Genomic DNA, 20,184 nt, shown 5'->3' on the forward strand with positions numbered 1-20,184 from the left:
CTAATGCTCCTGGAGCAATTTTACAATCACATCCAGACGGATGTCAAAGACTGGGTGAGAGATCGCAGGCCCATGACTCTACCAGAGGCCGCTAAGTTGGCGGATGAATATGCGGATACTCGCAAGACGAACCAGGTCACACCACGGGTACAACCTCCATGACCAACGGTGCCCTCACACCCACCAGCCGCTAGATACCAACCTCCTAACAGACCGGTGACATCTAGCCCTCGCTATCCACGCCAGGAGGACAACGAACAACGCTGCTTCCGGTGCAAACAGCTGGGTCACTTCAAGCAGAATTGCCCCATGGACGACAACACCAGGTCAAATTGGTCTCGACCTGGGTACCACCCACCAGCAGCAGCCCATTGTGTAGACTCGGCTTGGGATCCCCAGGAGCTGGGTCAGGAAGAACCATTGGGCACCCTTTACGAAGCCCTCATGGTACAATCTGTTATTACGGACAACAGGAAACACCATTGTCAACTAGTCATGGGTAACGGAAAAAATGCCCGGGGATTAAGAGACAGCCGGGTGGGCGACAGCCATGAGGCGGAGGGGCCCTGGAGGGAGCTGGGCAGAAAGAGGCACCGCCGGCTACCCTCCAAGAAGAAGAGGTCCTGGAAGCCGTATAACAAACTGACCTGGGAGGAGAAGAAGCGACTGGAGGAGAGGGAGTTGCAGCGGGCGTCCAAGATGCGGGCCGAGATGTTCGCCAAGGGCCAACCGGTGGCCCCTTACAACACCACCAAGTTCCTGCAGAAGGACTTTTCCGAGACCTACGAGAAGTACCACGTGGAGAGCCTGCAGGACATGAGCAAGCAGGAGCTGATCCGTGAGTACATGGAGCTGGAGAAGTGCATGAGCCGCATGGAGGAGGAGAACAACCGCCTGAGGTCACAGCAGGCCGACCCCCCCAGGCTCCATGAACTGGAGATGGAGCTGGAGAAGCTGAAAGCGGAGAACCGGCGGCTGCGGAGGGAGCAGGTGGTGGCTGACTCTATGGGGCACTGATCCAACCCCCCCTCCCCCCCGGACTCTGAGCACCAGTGCTACATCATTTCAACAAATATCAATTTTTCTTTTTATGAATCTCCTGTGATTGTCACTTCAGAGCCATAACCTGCCCCCTCCCATAGCGGGACACCTAGACGGCGGCGCACAGACCCATCCGCCGTCTTCACACTGACTTCTGGTGACTCTGCCGATCGCACAAAGACTTGGGGACTGACCGGCGTGTGATCTGACGACCCGGTGGCATACCTGAGTCGGAAGCTGTTGCCAAGGGAGGTCAGTTACGCCATCATTGAAAAAGAGTGCTTGGCCTTGGTATGAGCACTCAAAAAGCTCACACCTTACCTTTATGGCCGGGCTTTCACTCGCATCACCGATCACAACCCCTTGGTGTGTCTTAACCGGGTTTCAGGGGACAATGCCCGTTTGCTATGCTGGAGCTTGGCCTTACAGCCCTATGACTTTACGATTCATTATCGCCCAGGCAAGTAAAACGGGAATGCCGATGGATTGTCACGCCAAACGGAGTTAACCTCGGACTAAAAGCTCTGAACCCGTCAACCCTACTGGACCAGGAAAGGTCCAACCGAGTTGCCGGAGCAGGGAGAAAAAGGGGGGCCATTGTGAAGGACTTTTATGCAATTGCCTATATGCTTCAGTTTAATTCTCTCCCTGCTAGTTTAATGTCTGTGTGTTAGGTGTAGAAGGTGATTTCATGTGGACTCATTCCTCTGCATAACAGACTGTTGAATTGCTAATGTCCCATCACCAGCCAGATCTCTATTCTAAAGGGTAATTGATCTATTGTGTGTGTGAAGAAGACCTGTGTTTACCCTTAAGAGATGTGTATTGTATCGTCAGGCTAAATGATTAGATGATTGGCTCATGTTAATTATTCTGATTGCTTCGTTGTAGTAATTAACTTCACTGATGTCATTATCTAAAGAAATGTTTCTGTCAGGATCGGCACCAGAGTGTCTACCTATAATCTGTATGGGAGCCCCCAGTGTGTGGAAAGGGGGTGGAGATTTCATTGTTCTTTGATTGATGATTAGCTTGTAAACTGGATATAACTAGCTGAATGCTGCCATTAAAGTGTGTCTTGTTCCAGCATTAAGCTTTGGCTCATATGTGGATTATTCGGCGATTCCAGGGATTTCTACTTGTGGAATATTGGGTGATGTTCTTTTATGGGAAGAAGGGAATGCTTGACGGGGATATTTTCTACTACCGTCACAGGGGTTATGGGCTTTTAGTTTCTCGCATAGATATTGGGGGGCGTGGCCTTGAATACACTTATGTATTAGGCAGAGTGCCTTGAAAGTGATTCTGTCTTTTACTGGCAACCAATGAAGGGATCTCAGTGAAGGGAGCCAATGAAGGGATCTCAGCGAAGGGATCTCAGCGAAGGGATCTCAGCGAAGGGATCTCAGCGAAGGGATCTCAGTGAAGGGCTCTCAGTGAAGGGATCTCAGCGAGGGGATCTCAGCAAAGGGATCTCAGAGAAGGGATCTCAGTGAAGGGATCTCAGTGAAGGGATCTCAGTGAAGGGCTCTCAGTGAAGGGATCTCAGTGAAGGGATCTCAGTGAAGGGATCTCAGTGAAGGGTTCTCAGTGAAGGGATCTCAGTGAAGGGCTCTCAGTGACGGGATCTCAGTGACGGGCTCTCAGTGAAGGGCTCTCAGTGACGGGATCTCAGTGAAGGGATCTCAGTGAAGGGATCTCAGTGAAGGGATCTCAATGAAGGGATCTCAATGAAGGGTTCTCAGTGAAGGGATCTCAGTGAAGGGATCTCAGTGAAGGGATCTCAGTGAAGGGTTCTCAGTGAAGGGATCTCAGTGAAGGGATCTCAGTGAAGGTGAGATTGATTCCCATGGTTTTTTCCCAGTCACTAATGGTAAAGTAACTTCTGGTTACTGATGATTTCAAAGAGAGGGCGGAGATAGATATTAAACAATACGGGCGATAAGGGAGATCCCTGAGGGACTCCGCATGACACTGTACGTTTTTCAGAAGTAAAGACCCCAGTTTCACCATTTGTGATCGGTTTTCCAAGAAGGAGGAGAACCAGGGTAAAACACATTCAGCGACTCCGGCTACTTCAGCTAGCCTAGCCAGTAGTAGTCCGTGGTCTACAGTGTCAAAAGCCGCGCTTAGGTCCAGCAGTATCAGGAGACAAGATTCTCCTTCGTCTGCGGCCTCTAGAGCGTCATCCCATATTTTAAGCAGCGCCGTTTCTGTTCCGTGGCCCGGACGGAAGCCTGATTGAAACGGATCGAGTAATTTCTGGGTGTCTAAATGATGTTGCAGCTGTTGTACAACTACTTTCTCCATTACCTTGGAGAAAACATTTAGAGCTGTTATGGGAGGACGTTTTTTTTGCGTCTTTGGGGTCGAGGGTAGGTTTTTTTAGAATTGGTTTTATTGTACCTTGTTTCAGCAAGGTGGGCACCGTGCCCTCCTTGAATGATTGGTTTAAGAGCTGCGTGATAGCTGGTGCCAGTATATCGGCACTTTCTTTCAGCAGTTTAGTGGGGATGATGTCATTGGGTGCTGTGCTATTACGCAGAGTCCCGATGATATTTTTGGTGGCCTCGATGGAAATGGGTTTTAGAGAGAATTTCGTTGATTGTGGTGGTTTTGAGTGGGTGTTTGGTTTGAGCTTTGGGGGGGAGTTGGTGACGGTTCTATTTTGCTGAAAGCTTACACGGATTCCTTCAATTTTATTAATGAAATAATCCGATAATTCGTTGCAAAATTCTTGTGAGTTGGAATCGGGGGCCTCTAAACAAGCTGGGTTCATCGTCTGAGTGACCAGCTTGAAGAGTTCTCGGGGGCGGTTTTGGGCATTTACGATGATGTTGGAGATATAGGGCCAGATTCACGAAGCAGATACGACGGTGTATCTCAGATACACCATCGTATCTCAGCTTTTTTCAGGTCCTATCTATGCGCCTGATTCATAGAACCAGTTACGCATAGATAGGGCTGAGATCCGACAGTGTTACACTGTGTTACACTGTCGGATCTTTTTTTTGAATTAAAAATGGCGCCGGGGGCGTTCCCGCTGATTTACACTGAATAATATGTAAATCAGCGAGATACGCGAAATTCACGACCGTACGCGGACCCGACGCAGTGTTCTTACGTCGTTTCCGTAGCGCGGTACCCGTCGTATACTTACCCCTGCTAAAAGCAGGGGTAAGTATTGTTAAGTATAGCCGTCGTTCCCGCGTCGAGTTTGAAATTTCCTACGTCGTTTGCGTACGCCGATTCACGAACACGCGCGTCGCAAGTCTAGCTACCGTCGCAACCACTGACGTCCTATTGACGTCAGTGGGAGCAATGCACGCCGGGAAATTCCCCGGACGACGCATGCGTATTTAAATCGGCGCGGGAGCGCGCCTGATTTAAATATGACACTCCCCTAGCCGCGGAATTTGAATTCCGCTGGGGGATTTAGGATCCGCCGTCGCAAGTTTGGAGGTAAGTGGTTTGTGAATTAGCCACTTGCCTCCTAAACTTGCGGGAGCGGATCTTAATTCACGTAGAACGAGCGGATCTATTAGATCCGCTGCGCTACGTGAATCTGGCCCGTGATATTTTTTTGGCCATAAAGATTTCTTTGTGATATTTCTTGGTTATTATCTTGTAAATGGTGTGGTTTTCCTCTGAAGAGCTTCTTTTCCAGGCTGCTTCTGCTCTTCTACGCTCTTGCTTTAGCAACGTCAGCTGGTCATTAAACCAGCTGGAGTTGTTTTTCCGGATGCAAGTTTTGCGTTTTGGTGCCACCAAGTCGGCTGACTGTAGTAGAGCCTTGTTGATGGCGTAGAGAGTTTTTGTGACAGTAATCAGTGTATTCTTATAGCACTGATCGCTGTATCAATGACAATGGTCCCAAAATAGTGTCAAAAGTGTCCGATGCGTCCGCCACAATGTCACAGTCACGATAAAAAGATATAAGATATAAAAAAGTGCATTTTATATACAATTATATGGATCAGACCAAAATGAGGGCCAAATGAGGAGGAAAGAGGGACATTGCTCCAAATCCAGGACAGTCCCTCGAAATACGGGACAGTCCCTCGAAATCCGGGACAGTTGGGAACTATGCCACTTCCTCAAACTCCATCAATCCAAAACAGAACTTAGAATTCTTCCTCCTGCATGTGCCTCTTCTCCTCCCCCGATCTCTGTCAAAATTGATGGCCCAACTATAAGCCCATCCCCCACATGCCAAGGTTCTAGGTGTAATCCTGGACTCTGAACGCTCCTTTAAGCGCCACGTCCAATCACTGTCCAAATCTTGCCGCCTCAACCCCCACAACATCTCCAAAATACGCCCCTTTCTAACCAACGACACCACAAAACTCCTAATTCACTCGCTGGTCATCTCACCTTGATTACTGCGACTCCCTCCTCTACATAGGCTCCTCCCCCTTCAGTCCATCATGAATGCTGCCGCCAGACTCATCCACCTTACCAATCGCTCTGTCTCTGCTACCCCTCTCCACCAATCCCTCAACTGGTCTACATTCAGTGTCCTCCACCCCTCTCTGCCAATCCCTCCTCTGGTCTCCATTCAGTGCCCTCCACCCCTCTCTGCCAATTCCTCCACTGGCCTCTATTCAGTGTCCTCCACCCCTCTCTGCCAATCCCTCCACTGGCCTCCATTCAGTGTCCTCCACCCCTCTCTACCAATCCCTCCACTGGCATCTATTCAGTGCCCTCCACCCCTCTCTGCCAATCCCTCCACTGGCCTCCATTCAGTGTCCTCCACCCCTCTCTGCCAATCCCTCTACTGGTCTCCATTCAGTGCCCTCCACCCCTCTCTGCCAATCCCTCCACTGGCCTCTATTCAGTGTCCTCCACCCCTCTCTGCCAATCCCTCTACTGGTCTCCATTCAGTGTCCTCCACCCCTCTCTACCAATCCCTCCACTGGCCTCCATTCAGTGTCCTCAACCCCTCTCTGCCAATCTCTCTACTGGTCTCCATTCAGTGTCCTCCACCCCTCTCTACCAATCCCTCCACTGGCTTGCCTTCAGTGTCCTCCAACCCTCTCCACCAATCCCTCCACTGGTCTCCATTCAGTGTCCTCCACCCTCTCTGCCAATCCCTCCACTGGCTTCCCTCCAGTGTCCTCGACCAATCCCTCCACTGGTCTCCATTCAATGTCCTCTACCCTTTTCTGCCGACCCCTCCACTGGTCTCCAATCAGTGTCCTCCACCCCTCTCTACCAATCCCTCCACTGGTCTCCATTCAGTGTCCTCCACCTCTCTCTACCAATCCCTCCATTGGCATCTATTCAGTGTCCTCCAACCCTCTCTGCCAATCCCTCCACTGGTCTCCATTCAGTGTCCTCCACCCCTCTCTGCCAATCCCTCCACTGACCTCCATTCAGTGTCCTCCACCCCTCTCTGCAGATCCCTCCACTGGCCTCCATTCAGTGTCCCCTACCTTCTCGGGCCGATCCCTCCAGTGGCCTCCATTCAGTGTCCTCCACCCTCCCTGCCAATCTCTCCACTGGTCTCCATTCAGTGTCCCCTACCCTCTCATGCCGATCCCTCCACTAACCTCTATTCAGTGTCCTCCACCCCTCTCTGCTGATCCCTCCACTGGCCTCCATTCAGTGTCCCCTACCCCCCGGCCGATCCCTCCACTGGCCTCCATTCAGTGTCCCCTACCCCCTCGGCCGATCCCTCCACTGGCCTCCATTCAGTGTCCTCCACCCTCTCGGCCGATCCCTCCACTGGCCTCCATTCAGTGTCCCCTACCCTCTCATGCCGATCCCTCCACTAACCTCCATTCAGTGTCCTCCACCCCTCTCTGCTGATCCCTCCACTGGTCTCCATTCAGTGTCCCCTACCCCCTCGGCCGATCCCTCCACTGGCCTCCATTCAGTGTCCTCCACCCCTCTCTGCCAATCCCTCCTCTGGTCTCCATTCAGTGCCCTCCACCCCTCTCTGCCAATTCCTCCACTGGCCTCTATTCAGTGTCCTCCACCCCTCTCTGCCAATCCCTCCACTGGCCTCCATTCAGTGTCCTCTACCCCCTCGGCCGATCCCTCCACTGGTTTCCATTCAGTGTCCTCACCCCTCTCTACCAATCCCTCCACTGGTCTCCATTCAGTGTCCTCCAACCCTCTCTGCCAATCCCTCCACTGGTCTCCATTCAGTGTCCTCCACCCTCTCTGCCAATCCCTCCACTGGCTTCCCTTCAGTGTCCTCGACCAATCCCTCCACTGGTCTCCATTCAATGTCCTCTACCCTTTTCTGCCGACCCCTCCACTGGTCTCCAATCAGTGTCCTCCACCCCTCTCTACCAATCCCTCCACTGGTCTCCATTCAGTGTCCTCCACCTCTCTCTACCAATCCCTCCATTGGCATCTATTCTGTGTCCTCCAACCCTCTCTGCCAATCCTTCCACTGGTCTCCATTCAGTGTCCTCCACCCCTCTCTGCCAATCCCTCCACTGACCTCCGTTCAGTGTCCTCCACCCCTCTCTGCAGATCCCTCCACTGGCCTCCATTCAGTGTCCCCTACCTTCTCGGCCGATCCCTCCACTGGCCTCCATTCAGTGTCCTCCACCCTCCCTGCCAATCTCTCCACTGGTCTCCATTCAGTGTCCCCTACCCTCTCATGCCGATCCCTCCACTAACCTCCATTCAGTGTCCTCCACCCATCTCTGCTGATCCCTCCACTGGCCTCCATTCAGTGTCCCCTACCCCCTCGGCCGATCCCTCCACTGGCCTCCATTCAGTGTCCCCTACCCCCTCGGCCGATCCCTCCACTGGCCTCCATTCAGTGTCCTCCACCCTCTCGGCCGATCCCTCCACTGGCCTCCATTCAGTGTCCCCTACCCTCTCATGCCGATCCCTCCACTAACCTCCATTCAGTGTCCTCCACCCCTCTCTGCTGATCCCTCCACTGGTCTCCATTCAGTGTCCCCTACCCCCTCGGCCGAGCCCTCCACTGGCCTCCATTCAGTGTCCTCCACCCCTCTCTGCCAATCCCTCCACTGGTCTCTATTCAGTGTCCTCCACCCCTCTCTGCCAATCCCTCCACTGGCCTCCATTCAGTGTCCCCTACCCCCTCGGCCGATCCCTCCACTGGCCTCCATTCAGTGTCCTCCACCCCTCTCTACCAATCCCTCCACTGGTCTCCATTCACTTTCCTCCACCCCTTTTTACCGATCCCTCCACTGGTCTCCATTCACTGTCCTCCACCCTTCTCTACCAATCCCTCCACTGGCTTCCATTCAGTGTCCTCCACCCCTCTCTGTCGATCCCTCCACTGGCCTCCATTCAGTGTCCTCCACCCTCTCTGCTGATCCCTCCACTGACCTCCATTCAGTGTCCTCCACCCTTCTCTACCAATCCCTCCACTGGCCTCCATTCAGTGTCCCCTACCCCCTCGGCTGATCCTTCCACTGGTCTCCATTCAGTGCCCTCCACCCCTCTCTGTCAATCCCTCCACTGGCTTCCGCTCACCCAACAAATTAAATTCAAAATACTAACAAAGCCATCCACAGCTCTGCCCCCACCTACATCACCAACATGGTCTCGAAACACCAACCTACTCGTTCTCTTCGTTCCTCCCAAGACCCCCTGCTCTCTAGCTCTCTCACCACCTCCTCCTCCCATGCTCACCTCCAGGACTTTTCCAGAGCCTCTCCCATCCTGTGGAACTCCTTACCCCAATCTGTCCGATTATCTCCTACTCTATTAGCTTTTAGAGGATCCCTGACAACCCTCCTCTTCAGAGAAACCTCTCCTACCCACACCTAACAACTGTATTTCCTTTTTCTCCATCAGCTCCCCCCCCCCCCCCCCCACAACTATTACCTTCTAGATTGTAAGCTCTAACGTGCAGGGCCCTCTGACCCCTGGGTGACACCCGGAATGGTTCAGAGCCATTCTGAAATACTCGGAACCACTCGGAAATACTTGGAAATATGACCCAGATTCACAGAGTGTGGGCGCACATTACGCCGCTGTAGCGCAAACGCCGTACGCCACGCCGGCGCAGCGCGGAGAGGCAAGCATTGAATTCAGCAAGCCAGTGCTCCCAACGCTGCACCAGCGTGGCGTAGGATTCGAAGGCGTAGGCCGGCGTAGGTGGAAGTGGGCGTGACCCATGCAAATGAGGCGTGACTCCATGCAAATGATGGGCCGAGCGCCAGACAGATACGTATTACGAACTGCGCATGCGCCGTGACGTGGACGCATCCCCCTGCGCCTGCTCACAACCACGTCGGAACAACTGCCTAAGCTACGCCGGATCACTGCGTACGCCGTGAACATAACCTACGCCCAGCCAGACACACGTCCAACGTAAAATACGCCGGCTTGTGTTCCCTGGTGCAGACTTTTGCATGTCTGCTGCTGGGTTGCACCTTCTTTATGAGGAAAAACTTTACGCCGGACGTACAACTTACGCGCACCTCGCGTAGCCTGCGCCAGGCACACGCACGTTCGTGAATCGCCGTATTTCCCTCATTTGCATGTTTGAATGGCTAATCAATGGGAGCGGCACCATGCGTCCAGCCTAAATGTGCGCCCACCCTACGGCGGCGTGTGCAAGCTACGTCGGCCGGGTGAAGCCTGTTTTTTAGGCGCATGTTAGTTTGTGGGTCTGGCGCACACATACGCCGGCGCACATTTGCACTTACGTCGGCGTAACTTGTTATACGTCGGCGTAAGTGCTTTGTGAATCTGGGTCTCAGTATTTCCGAGGCTCTCCGGCACCACCCCTACCCCCCACCTCTGGCCACCTGCGGTATTGCATGCCATAGAAGTCAATGCGGAACGAATTATCTTAGTTTCCATTGACTTCTACGGGGAAACTCGCTTTGATATGCGAGTGCTTTGCATTTCGAGCGTTCTCCTGGAACGGATTACGGATTCCACTGTAATATGTCAGCTCCCTCTAGTGGCCAAAATGCAGTAATTGTTCCTGAAATGCCTCAATCAGGAAAATTCCCCTTTTTGGCCACTAGATGGAACTGATGATCATAGGAAATACACATATTAGACAGATTACGGCAATTATGTGCAATGGCGGCGCGAACGCTTGAGGCGATCACATATACACGTAACATGGTAAATATTATACATACATGACAGATACGTATTGATACATTGTCCTCATTATAGATCTGCAGAACATTGCTCGGTGATAACTAGGAATTGATCTCTATGGACATTTCTAGTTGTGTCTATAGAAGGTCTTATGATGGGGATGGAATGTTCCTGGATGTGTGGAGCCCCCACACCGTACAACCCCCCCCCCCCCCGGGACTCACCTTTCCTCCATGTTTCCTCTGGTCACCATCAGATGGGGTCACCAGCAGCACACAGATCACGAGACCCCCCAAGATCAGTAGAGTCCTCATCACTGATCCTCACCCCGATCCTCACTACAGGAACAAGACAGAAAGACGTACAATGTGTGGCCCCCACCCTCCGTATGTTCCTATATACCCCACCTTTCCCCTCCCCCCCCCCTCTTCCAGGGACTGGCCGGCGTGCCAACCAAACAGATGAGTCAGAACTCTTCCCTTTTCCACTTTCACATTGTCATCTTCTGTTTTACTGATGATCTTTAATAATCTATTATTCCAGGAATAATTAAATCACCTCCCCCCCTTCAGATGTTTGAGCAGGTGTCAGCAAAAATTCCCCCGCCCCCCAAAAAAAGCATTAAATTCCCCCTCCTCCCAGTACGAATCTGAAGACCGGAGAAAAGACTGGACAGCCGCACTTCCACGAAATTCTTAAAAAGTTGCTTTTAATGGTAAAAAATGGAAACAGCACTACAAGTCACAGCAGACAGTGGGGTGGATAGCTGACGCGTTTCGCACTGGGGTATCAGCGCTTAGTCATAGCAGTACGAATCTGCCCCCATATATCCCCTCCAAGCTCAAATCCTCTCTCTCTCCAAATCCCCCCCAATAAAAAATTCACCCCTCCGAGCACAAATCTTCTACCCCTCAAATTTCCCCTTCAAGGACTATTTCTCTCCCCCCACCCAGCATTAATTCTCCCCCCTAATCCCCCCTACGAGCTCTTCCTGTCCATTCATTGTGTACAGCTCAGGCTGCAGAGATGAAGATTGCAAAACCAATCCGATTACCAACTAACTAGTGATCTTAATTCAATCGTTTGGTAAGAAGGTGGAGGGGAGACAATACCAGCTGACAGACAGAAACAATAGTCGACCCAATTAACAATGGGAAGGCACACATCGGGAGAGACCTACTTAACAATAAACAAATAACAAACCCCAACCCATCCGGCAACACATAACAAACCCCAACCCATCCGGCAACACATAACAAACCCCAACCCATCCGGCAACACATAACAAACCCCAACCCATCCGGCAACACATAACAAACCCCAACCCATCCGGCAACACATAACAAACCCCAACCCATCCGGCAACACATAACAAACCCCAACCCATCCGGCAACACATAACAAACCCCAAGCTATCCGGCAACACATAACAAACCCCAACCCATCCGGCAACACATAACAAACCCCAACACATCCGGCAACACATAACAAACCCCAACCCATCCGGCAACACGTAACAAACCCCAACCCATCCGGCAACACATAACAAACCCCGACCCATTCGGCAACACATAACAAACCCCAACCCATCCGACAACACATAACAAACCCCAACCCATTCGGCAACACATAACAAACCCCAACCCATCCGGCAACACATAACAAACCCAAACCCATCCGGCAACACATAACAAACCCCAACCCATCCGACAACACATAACAAACCCCAACCCATCCGGCAACACATAACAAACCCCAACTCATCCGGCAACACATAACAAACCCCAACCCATCCGGCAACACATAACAAACCCCAACACATCCGGCAACACATAACAAGCCCCAACCCATCCGGCAACACATAACAAACCCCAACCCATCCGGCAACACATAACAAACCCCAACCCATCCGGCAACACATAACAAACCCCAACCCATCCGGCAACACATAACAAACCCCAACCCATCCGGCAACACATAACAAACCCCAACCCATCCGGCAACACATAACAAACCCCAACCCACCCGGCAACACATAACAAACCCCAACCCACCCGGCAACACATAACAAACCCCAACCCACCCGGCAACACATAACAAACCCCAACCCATCCGGCAACACATACCAAATCCCAACCCACCCGGCAACACATAACAAACCCCAACCCATCCGGCAACACATAACAAACTCCAACCCATCTGGCAACACATAACAAACCCCAACCCATCCGGCAACACATAACAAACCCCAACCCATCTGGCAAAACATAACAAACCCCAACCCATCCGGCAACACATAACAAACCCCAACCCACATAACAAACCCCAACCCACCCGGCAACACATAACAAACCCCAACCCACCCGGCAACACATAACAAACCCCAACCCATCCGGCAACACATAACAAACCCCAACCCATCCGGCAACACATAACAAACCCCAACCCATCCGGCAACACATAACAAACCCCAACTCATCCGGCAACACATAACAAACCCCAACCCATCTGGCAACACATAACAAACCCCAACCCATCCGGCAACACATAACAAACCCAAACCCATCCGACAACACATAACAAACCCCAACCCATCTGGCAACACATAACAAACCCAAACCCATCCGACAACACATAACAAACCCCAACCCATCCGGCAACACATAACAAACCCAAACCCATCCGACAACACATAACAAACCCCAACCCATCCGGCAACACAAAACAAACCCCAACCCATCTGGCAACACATAACAAACCCCAACCCATCCGGCAACACATAACAAACCCCAACCCATCCGGCAAAACATAACAAACCCCAACCCATCCGGCAACACATAACAAACCCCAACCCACATAACAAACCCCAACCCACCCGGCAACACATAACAAACCCCAACCCACCCGGCAACACATAACAAACCCCAACCCATCCGGCAACACATAACAAACCCCAACCCATCCGGCAACACATAACAAACCCCAACCCATCCGGCAACACATAACAAACCCCAACTCATCCGGCAACACATAACAAACCCCAACCCATCCGGCAACACATAACAAACCCCAACCCATCCGGCAACACATAACAAACCCAAACCCATCCGACAACACATAACAAACCCCAACCCATCCGGCAACACATAACAAACCCCAACCCATCCGGCAACACATAACAAACCCCAACCCATCCGGCAACACATAACAAACCCAAACCCATCCGACAACACATAACAAACCCCAACCCATCCGGCAACACATAACAAACCCCAACCCATCTGGCAACACATAACAAACCCCAACCCATCCGGCAACACATAACAAACCCCAACCCATCCGGCAAAACATAACAAACCCCAACCCATCCGGCAACACATAACAAACCCCAACCCACCCGGCAAAACATAACAAACCCCAACCTATCCGGCAACAGTCTATGAGACAGCGGCGGTCCGTCTATAGAGGGCGCTGGAGCGCTGCCCCCTCTGGCTCCGCACCGCCACTGAAAATAACATACATTCATGCATTGCATGAATGTATGTTATTGTCGCCGCTGCCGCTGGTCTATTCAGGTGGCTGGAAATTGAGCGCCGACCACCTGAATAACGGCAGCTGGTTGGCTGTGCGGAAATGCCTATCAGAGCCAGCGGCTTTCCGAGTACAGCCCTCGGCTCCCGGATGTCTTATCCAGGGAACGTACGGGAAGGGGGGGGGTGCGTTCCTTGTATAAGTCTGACGGCCGTCTCAGCCAATCAGGTTCGCCAATTCTGATTATCGGTAACCTGATTGGCTGAAGCGTCACCAAGGCTGGAGAAGACATCGAGGGACATCGAAGGAGAAAGGTAAGTGCATTTTACAGGGCACAGCGGCGACATTGGGCACAGAGGTGACAAAGGGCACAGTGGCATCAATGGGCACAGTAGTGACAATGGGCACAGTGGCGACAGTTAAAGGGCACAGTGGTGACAATTGGCACAGTGGCGACAATTGAGGGGCATAGTGGTGACAATTGAGGCGCACAGTGGCTGCGTTTGATGGCATGGCACAGTGGTATGAATTTATGGCATAGTGACTGCATTTGATGGCACAGTGGTGACAATTGATGCCACAGTGACTGCATTTGATGACCCCCTTACATCACCGTGACCCTTCACATCACAGCTACCCCCCCACATAACAGCCCTCCCTTCTTACATCACATTCCCCTTGTACATTACACCCCCCCTCCCTTTTACATCAGTCCTCATTCCCCCTATTTACATCATAGCCCCCCCCCTTTACAGCATTATCCTCAGCCCCGTCTTCAGATAACAGCCCCCCCTTTACATCATGGACCCCATTCCTTTTACATCAGTGTCCTCTGTCCCCATCTATGTTACAGTACCCCTCCCTTATATCACAGCCCCCTTACATCACAACCCCCCTCGCTTACATCACAGTCACCCCCCCTTACATCACAGCCCCCCTCCCTTTTACATCAGTATCCTTAGTCCTCACTTATTTCACAGCCCCCTACCCCCTTACATCCAAGTCACCCTTCACATCACAGCTACCCCCCCCCATATCACAACCCTCCCGTCATACATCACATTCCCCTTCACATCACAGCCCCCCCATACATCACAGCCCCCCCCTGTACATCACAGCCCTCCCTTCTTACATCACATTCCCCTTCACATCACAGCCCCCCCATACATCACAGCCCCCCCCTGTACATCACAGCCCTCCCTTCTTACATTCTTTTTCACATCACAGCCCCCCTTACATCACAGTAACCCTTCACATCACAGCCCCCCCTTTTATCACAGCCACCCTCCCTTTTACATCAGTCCTCATCCCCCCTATTTACAGCACAGCCCCCCTTACATCACAGCCCCCCTCCCTTTTACATTAGTCCTCATTCCCCATATTTTCATCACAGACACCCCCTTATATCACAGCCCCCCACTTTACATCACTACCCCCCTCCCTTTTACATCATTATCCTTAGTCCTCACCTATTTCAAAGCCCTCCACCCCCTTACATCACAGTCACCCTTTACATCACAGCTACCCCCCCCCTCCCATATCACAGCCCTCCCTTCTAACATCACATTCCCCCTTCACATCACAGCCCCCCCCCCCCCATATCACAGCCCTCCCTTTTAACATTACATTCCCCTTCACATCACAGCCCCCTTAGATCACATTCCCCCTTCACATCACAGCCCCCTTAGATCACATTCCCCCTTCACATCACAGCCCCATTAGATCACATTCCCCCTTCACATCACAGCCCCATTAGATCACATTCCCCCTTCACATCACAGCCCCCTTAGATCACATTCCCCCTTCACATCACAGCCCCCTTAGATCACATTCCCCCTCTACATCACAGCCCTCCTTACGTCATATTTCCCATCATATTACAACCCCCCCCCCCCTGTACATTACAGCCCTCCCTTCTTACATAACATTCTTCTTAACATGACAGTCCCCCTTATATCACAGTCACCCTGTACATCACAGCCCCTCCCTTTTACATCAGTCCTCAATCCGCCTATTTACATCACAGCCCCTCCCTTTTACATCAGTCCTCAATCCGCCTATTTACATCACAGCCCCCCTCCCTTTTACATCAGTCCTCAATCCGCCTATTTACATCACAGCCCCCCTCCCTTTTACATCAGTCCTCATTCCGCCTATTTACATCACAGCCCCACTCCCTTTTACATCAGTCCTCATTCCGCCTATTTACATCACAGCCCCACTCCCTTTTACATCAGTCCTCATTCCGCCTATTTACATCACAGCCCCACTCCCTTTTACATCAGTATCCTCAATCCCCACTTTTTTCACAGCCCCCCCACCCCTCTTACATCACAGCTACCCCCCATATCACATCCCTTCCTCCTTACATCACATTCCCCTTCACATCACAGCCCCTCCCCTTACATCACCATCATCCTTCACATCACAGCCCCCCCTTATATTAAATTCTCCTTCACATCCCAGCCCCCCCCCCCCCTATATTACATTCTCCTTCACATCACAGCCCCCCCCCCTATATTACATTCTCCTTCACATCACAGCCCCCCCCTTACATCACCGTCATCCTTCACATCACAGCCCCCCCTTATATTAAATTCTCCTTCACAACACAGCCCCTCCCCCCCCTATATTACATTCTCCTTCACATCACAGCCCCCCCCCCCTATATTACATTCTCCTTCACATCACAGCCCCCCCCTTACATCACCGTCATCCTTCACATCACAGCCCCCCCTTATATTAAATTCTCCTTCACATCACAGCCCCCCCCTATATTACATTCTCCTTCACATCACAGCCCCCCCCCTTACATCACCGTCATCCTTCACATCACAGCCCCCCCCTTATATTACATTCTCCTTCACATCACAGCCCCCCCTTATATTAAATTCTCCTTCACATCACAGCCCCCCCCCCTATATTACATGCTCCTTCACATCACAGCCCCCCCCCTTACATCACCGTCATCCTTCACATCACAGCCCCCCTGTGAAGGATGTCAGTGTAAATCTCCCTGCTTGGTTAAATTGTGGGTTAGATGGATTCATGTGTTACAAGCTATTGACATGTTAATGACCCTTCCTCAGCCAGCTCCCTAGTTCAAATGGTAATTGATTTATTGTGTGTGGGAAGGAGACCGGCCTTACTGTTTACAATGATTAGATAAGTGGCTCATGTTAATTATTCTGATTGCTTCATTGTGGTCAGGCTGTTACACCTAGTAATTAACTCCGCTGATGTCTTTATCTAAAGAAACGTGTCTGCATGGTCGGCTCCGACTTGTCTCCTATAATCTGTATGGGAAACCCCACTGTGTGAGGGGGGCGTTCCTAACAGGCTGTAACCACATATAAGCTGAGTTTTTGTGTCAATAAAGTGTCTTGTTCTAGCAGTAAGCTTGTCTCATGTGTGGCTTTCTGGGCGATTCCAGGGATATCCCTCCTCGTGGAATATTGGGGTGATTGTCGTTATGGGAAGAAGGGAACGTTGACGGGGATATCATACCGATACCGTCACAATTGGTTGGTAGCAGCGGGATCTTCCCTTCTATTCCCCTTCACACCCGGATTCCAAGCAGACACTGGAAGAACTACTGGAAGTTCGTGGAAGGATCGCTAGCAACAAAACCAAGCGGGTCATCATAGCAGAATTAATGGAGCTAGACCAGGAGGACGGGATTGCAGCAACGCCAGCAGTACAAGAGATGGAGACACCAGTGATTCAGGAGGAGTCACCAACCAACAAGCTAATAAGAGAGAAGCTAGCGTGGTTCCGCCCGAACCCAACGCCGGATGTGGTTCTGAAAGTGATGGACCTGTTAGCGGAGGAGGCCAAACAAATAAGGGACGCAGAGCTACAGTTAAAACTGGCAGCAGTCCAACAAGCAGCCGCACATTCTCCAAACAGTGAGTACAGCACAGCAGACACAAGGAAGATTCCGTTTAGCGCTTTTAAAGCTTTTGATGAAAAGGACTGTGAGATTGATAACTACCTGGCGGATTTTGAGCGACAATGTAACCTGCACCGAATAGCTAGAAGAGAGTGGGTTGCAATATTGTCAGGCAAACTGTCAGGCAAAGCTTCTGATGCTTTCCGGACCGTGCCAGATCAGGATATCCATAGCTACGCCAGGGTTAAAGAAGCGCTCCTGGCTCGTTATGCAGTAACCCCAGAGTCCCACCGACAGAAGTTCAGGGACTCACGCAAAACCACGAAAGACTCTTACGCAGAATGGGCATGCCAGCTGTCCCTGTCGGCCTCTAACTGGGTTAACAGCAGCCAGGCCACCACCGCAGAGGACATTTTGCAACTAATGCTCCTGGAGCAATTTTACAATCACATCCAGACGGATGTCAAAGATTGGGTGAGAGATCGCAGGCCCATGACTCTACCAGAGGCCGCGAAGTTGGCGGATGAATATGCGGATACTCGCAAGACAAACCAGGTCACACCACGGGTACAACCTCCACAACCAACGGCGCCCTCACACCCACCAGCCGCTAGATACCAACCGCCTAACAGACCGATGACATCTAGCCCTCGCTACCCACGCCAGGAGGACAACGAACAACGCTGCTTCCGGTGCAAACAGTTGGGTCACTTCAAGCAGAATTGCCCCATGAACGACAACACCAGGTCAAATTGGTCTCAACCGGGGTACCGCCCACCAGCAGCAGCCCATTGTGTAGACTCGGCTTGGGATCCCCAGGAGCTGGGTCAGGAAGAACCATTGGGCACCCCTTACGAAGCCCTCATGGTACAATCTGTTATTACGGACAACAGGGAACACCATTGTCAGCTGGTCATGGGCGACCGCCATGAGCCGGAGGGGCCTTGGAGGGAGCTGGGCAGAAAGAGGCACCGCCAGCTACCCTCCAAGAAGAAGAGGTCCTGGAAGTCATATAACCAGCGGACCTGGGAGGAGAAGAAGCGACTGGAGGAGATGGAATCGCAGCGGGCGCCCCAGATGCGGGCCGAGATGTTCGCCAAGGGCCCACCGGTGGCCCCTTACACCACCCAGTTCCTGATGATGAAGGACCACGTGGAGAGCCAGCAGGACATGAGCAAGCAGGATCTGATCCGTGAGTACATAGAGCTGGAGGAGTGCATAAGCCGCATGGAGGAGGAGAACAACCACCTGAGGTCACAGCGGGCTGACCCCCCCAGGCTCCATGAACTGGAGATGGAGCTGGAGAAGCTCAAAGAGGAGAACCGGCGGCTGCGGAGGGAGCAGGGGGTGGCTGACCTTATGGGGCTCTGAGTCCCCTCTTTCCCCCCTCCCCGGACTCTGAGCACCAGTGCTACAGCATTTCAACAAATATAACTTTTTCTTTTTATGAATCTCCTGTGATTGTCACTTCAGAGCCATAACCTGCCCCCTCCCATAGCGGGACACCTAGATGGCGGCGCACAGACCCATTCGCTGTCTTCACACTGACTTCTGGTGACTTTGCAGATCGCACAAAGACTTGGGGACTGACCGGCGTGTGATCTGACGACCCGGTGGCATACCTGAGTCGGAAGCAGTTACCAATGGAGGTAAGTCACGCCAAACGGAGTTAACCTCGGACTAAAAGCTCTGAACCCGTCAACCCTACTGGACCAGGGAAGGTCCAACCGGGTTTGCCGGAGCAGGGAGAAAAAGGGGGGCCATTGTGAAGGATGTCAGTGTAAATCTCCCTGCTTGGTTAAATTGTGGGTTAGATGGATTCATGTGTTACAAGCTATTGACATGTTAATGACCCTTCCTCAGCCAGCTCCCTAGTTCAAATGGTAATTGATTTATTGTGTGTGGGAAGGAGACCGGCCTTACTGTTTACAATTATTAGATAAGTGGCCCATGTTAATTATTCTGATTGCTTCATTGTGGTCAGGCTGTTACACCTAGTAATTAACTCCGCTGATGTCTTTATCTAAAGAAACGTGTCTGCATGGTCGGCTCCGACTTGTCTCCTATAATCTGTATGGGAAACCCCACTGTGTGAGGGGGGCGTTCCTAACAGGCTGTAACCACATATAAGCTGAGTTTTTGTGTCAATAAAGTGTCTTGTTCTAGCAGTAAGCTGGTCTCATGTGTGGCTTTCTGGGCGATTCCAGGGATATCCCTCCTCGTGGAATATTGGGGTGATTGTCGTTATGGGAAGAAGGGAACGTTGACGGGGATATCATACCGATACCGTCACACCCCCTATATGACATTCTCCTTCACATCACAGCCCCCCCCCCTATATTACATTCTCCTTCACATCACCGCCCCCCCCCCCCCCCCCCCACGTTGCAGATATCACAGCTGGATATAATAGTGCTGGAGTGTGGGGGAGGGGCTGCCAATAATCAATAAATAATTAGAAATAGACCCTGATCAGATAAGGACAATGTTGGGGGAGGGGGGTGATTAATAATCTGATCTTGTCATTGTTTTCTAGTTGATTCTTGGGTTACTTTCCTGGAAATTCACATCCTCTTCTTTGCTTCTGATGCAAAAATACTTCTGATGAATAATTCCCAAGAAAATAGAAATGTAAAAAAAAAGAATTGTTTCGTGCAAAACAT

General features: G+C 51.6%; 1 protein-coding gene across 1 annotated transcript; it reads left to right on the forward strand.

Annotated features, from left to right (window-relative positions):
* Positions 1-480: 480 nt before the first annotated feature.
* LOC120939708 (protein HEXIM1-like) lies at positions 481-1,017 on the forward strand. The gene has a single exon (XM_040352035.1). The coding sequence runs from the start codon at positions 496-498 to the stop codon at positions 1,015-1,017; it is 522 nt and encodes a 173-aa protein (XP_040207969.1). The 5' UTR covers positions 481-495.
* Positions 1,018-20,184: the final 19,167 nt, after the last annotated feature.

The sequence above is a fragment of the Rana temporaria genome, chromosome 5 (genome assembly GCF_905171775.1).
Source record: "Rana temporaria chromosome 5, aRanTem1.1, whole genome shotgun sequence".
In the NCBI taxonomy this organism is placed as follows: domain Eukaryota; kingdom Metazoa; phylum Chordata; class Amphibia; order Anura; family Ranidae; genus Rana; species Rana temporaria.

Excerpts from the sequence above, each read along its gene's own strand:
- LOC120939708 (XM_040352035.1), top strand. The coding sequence starts at position 496 with ATGGGTAACGGAAAAAATGCCCGGGGATTAAGAGACAGCCGGGTGGGC.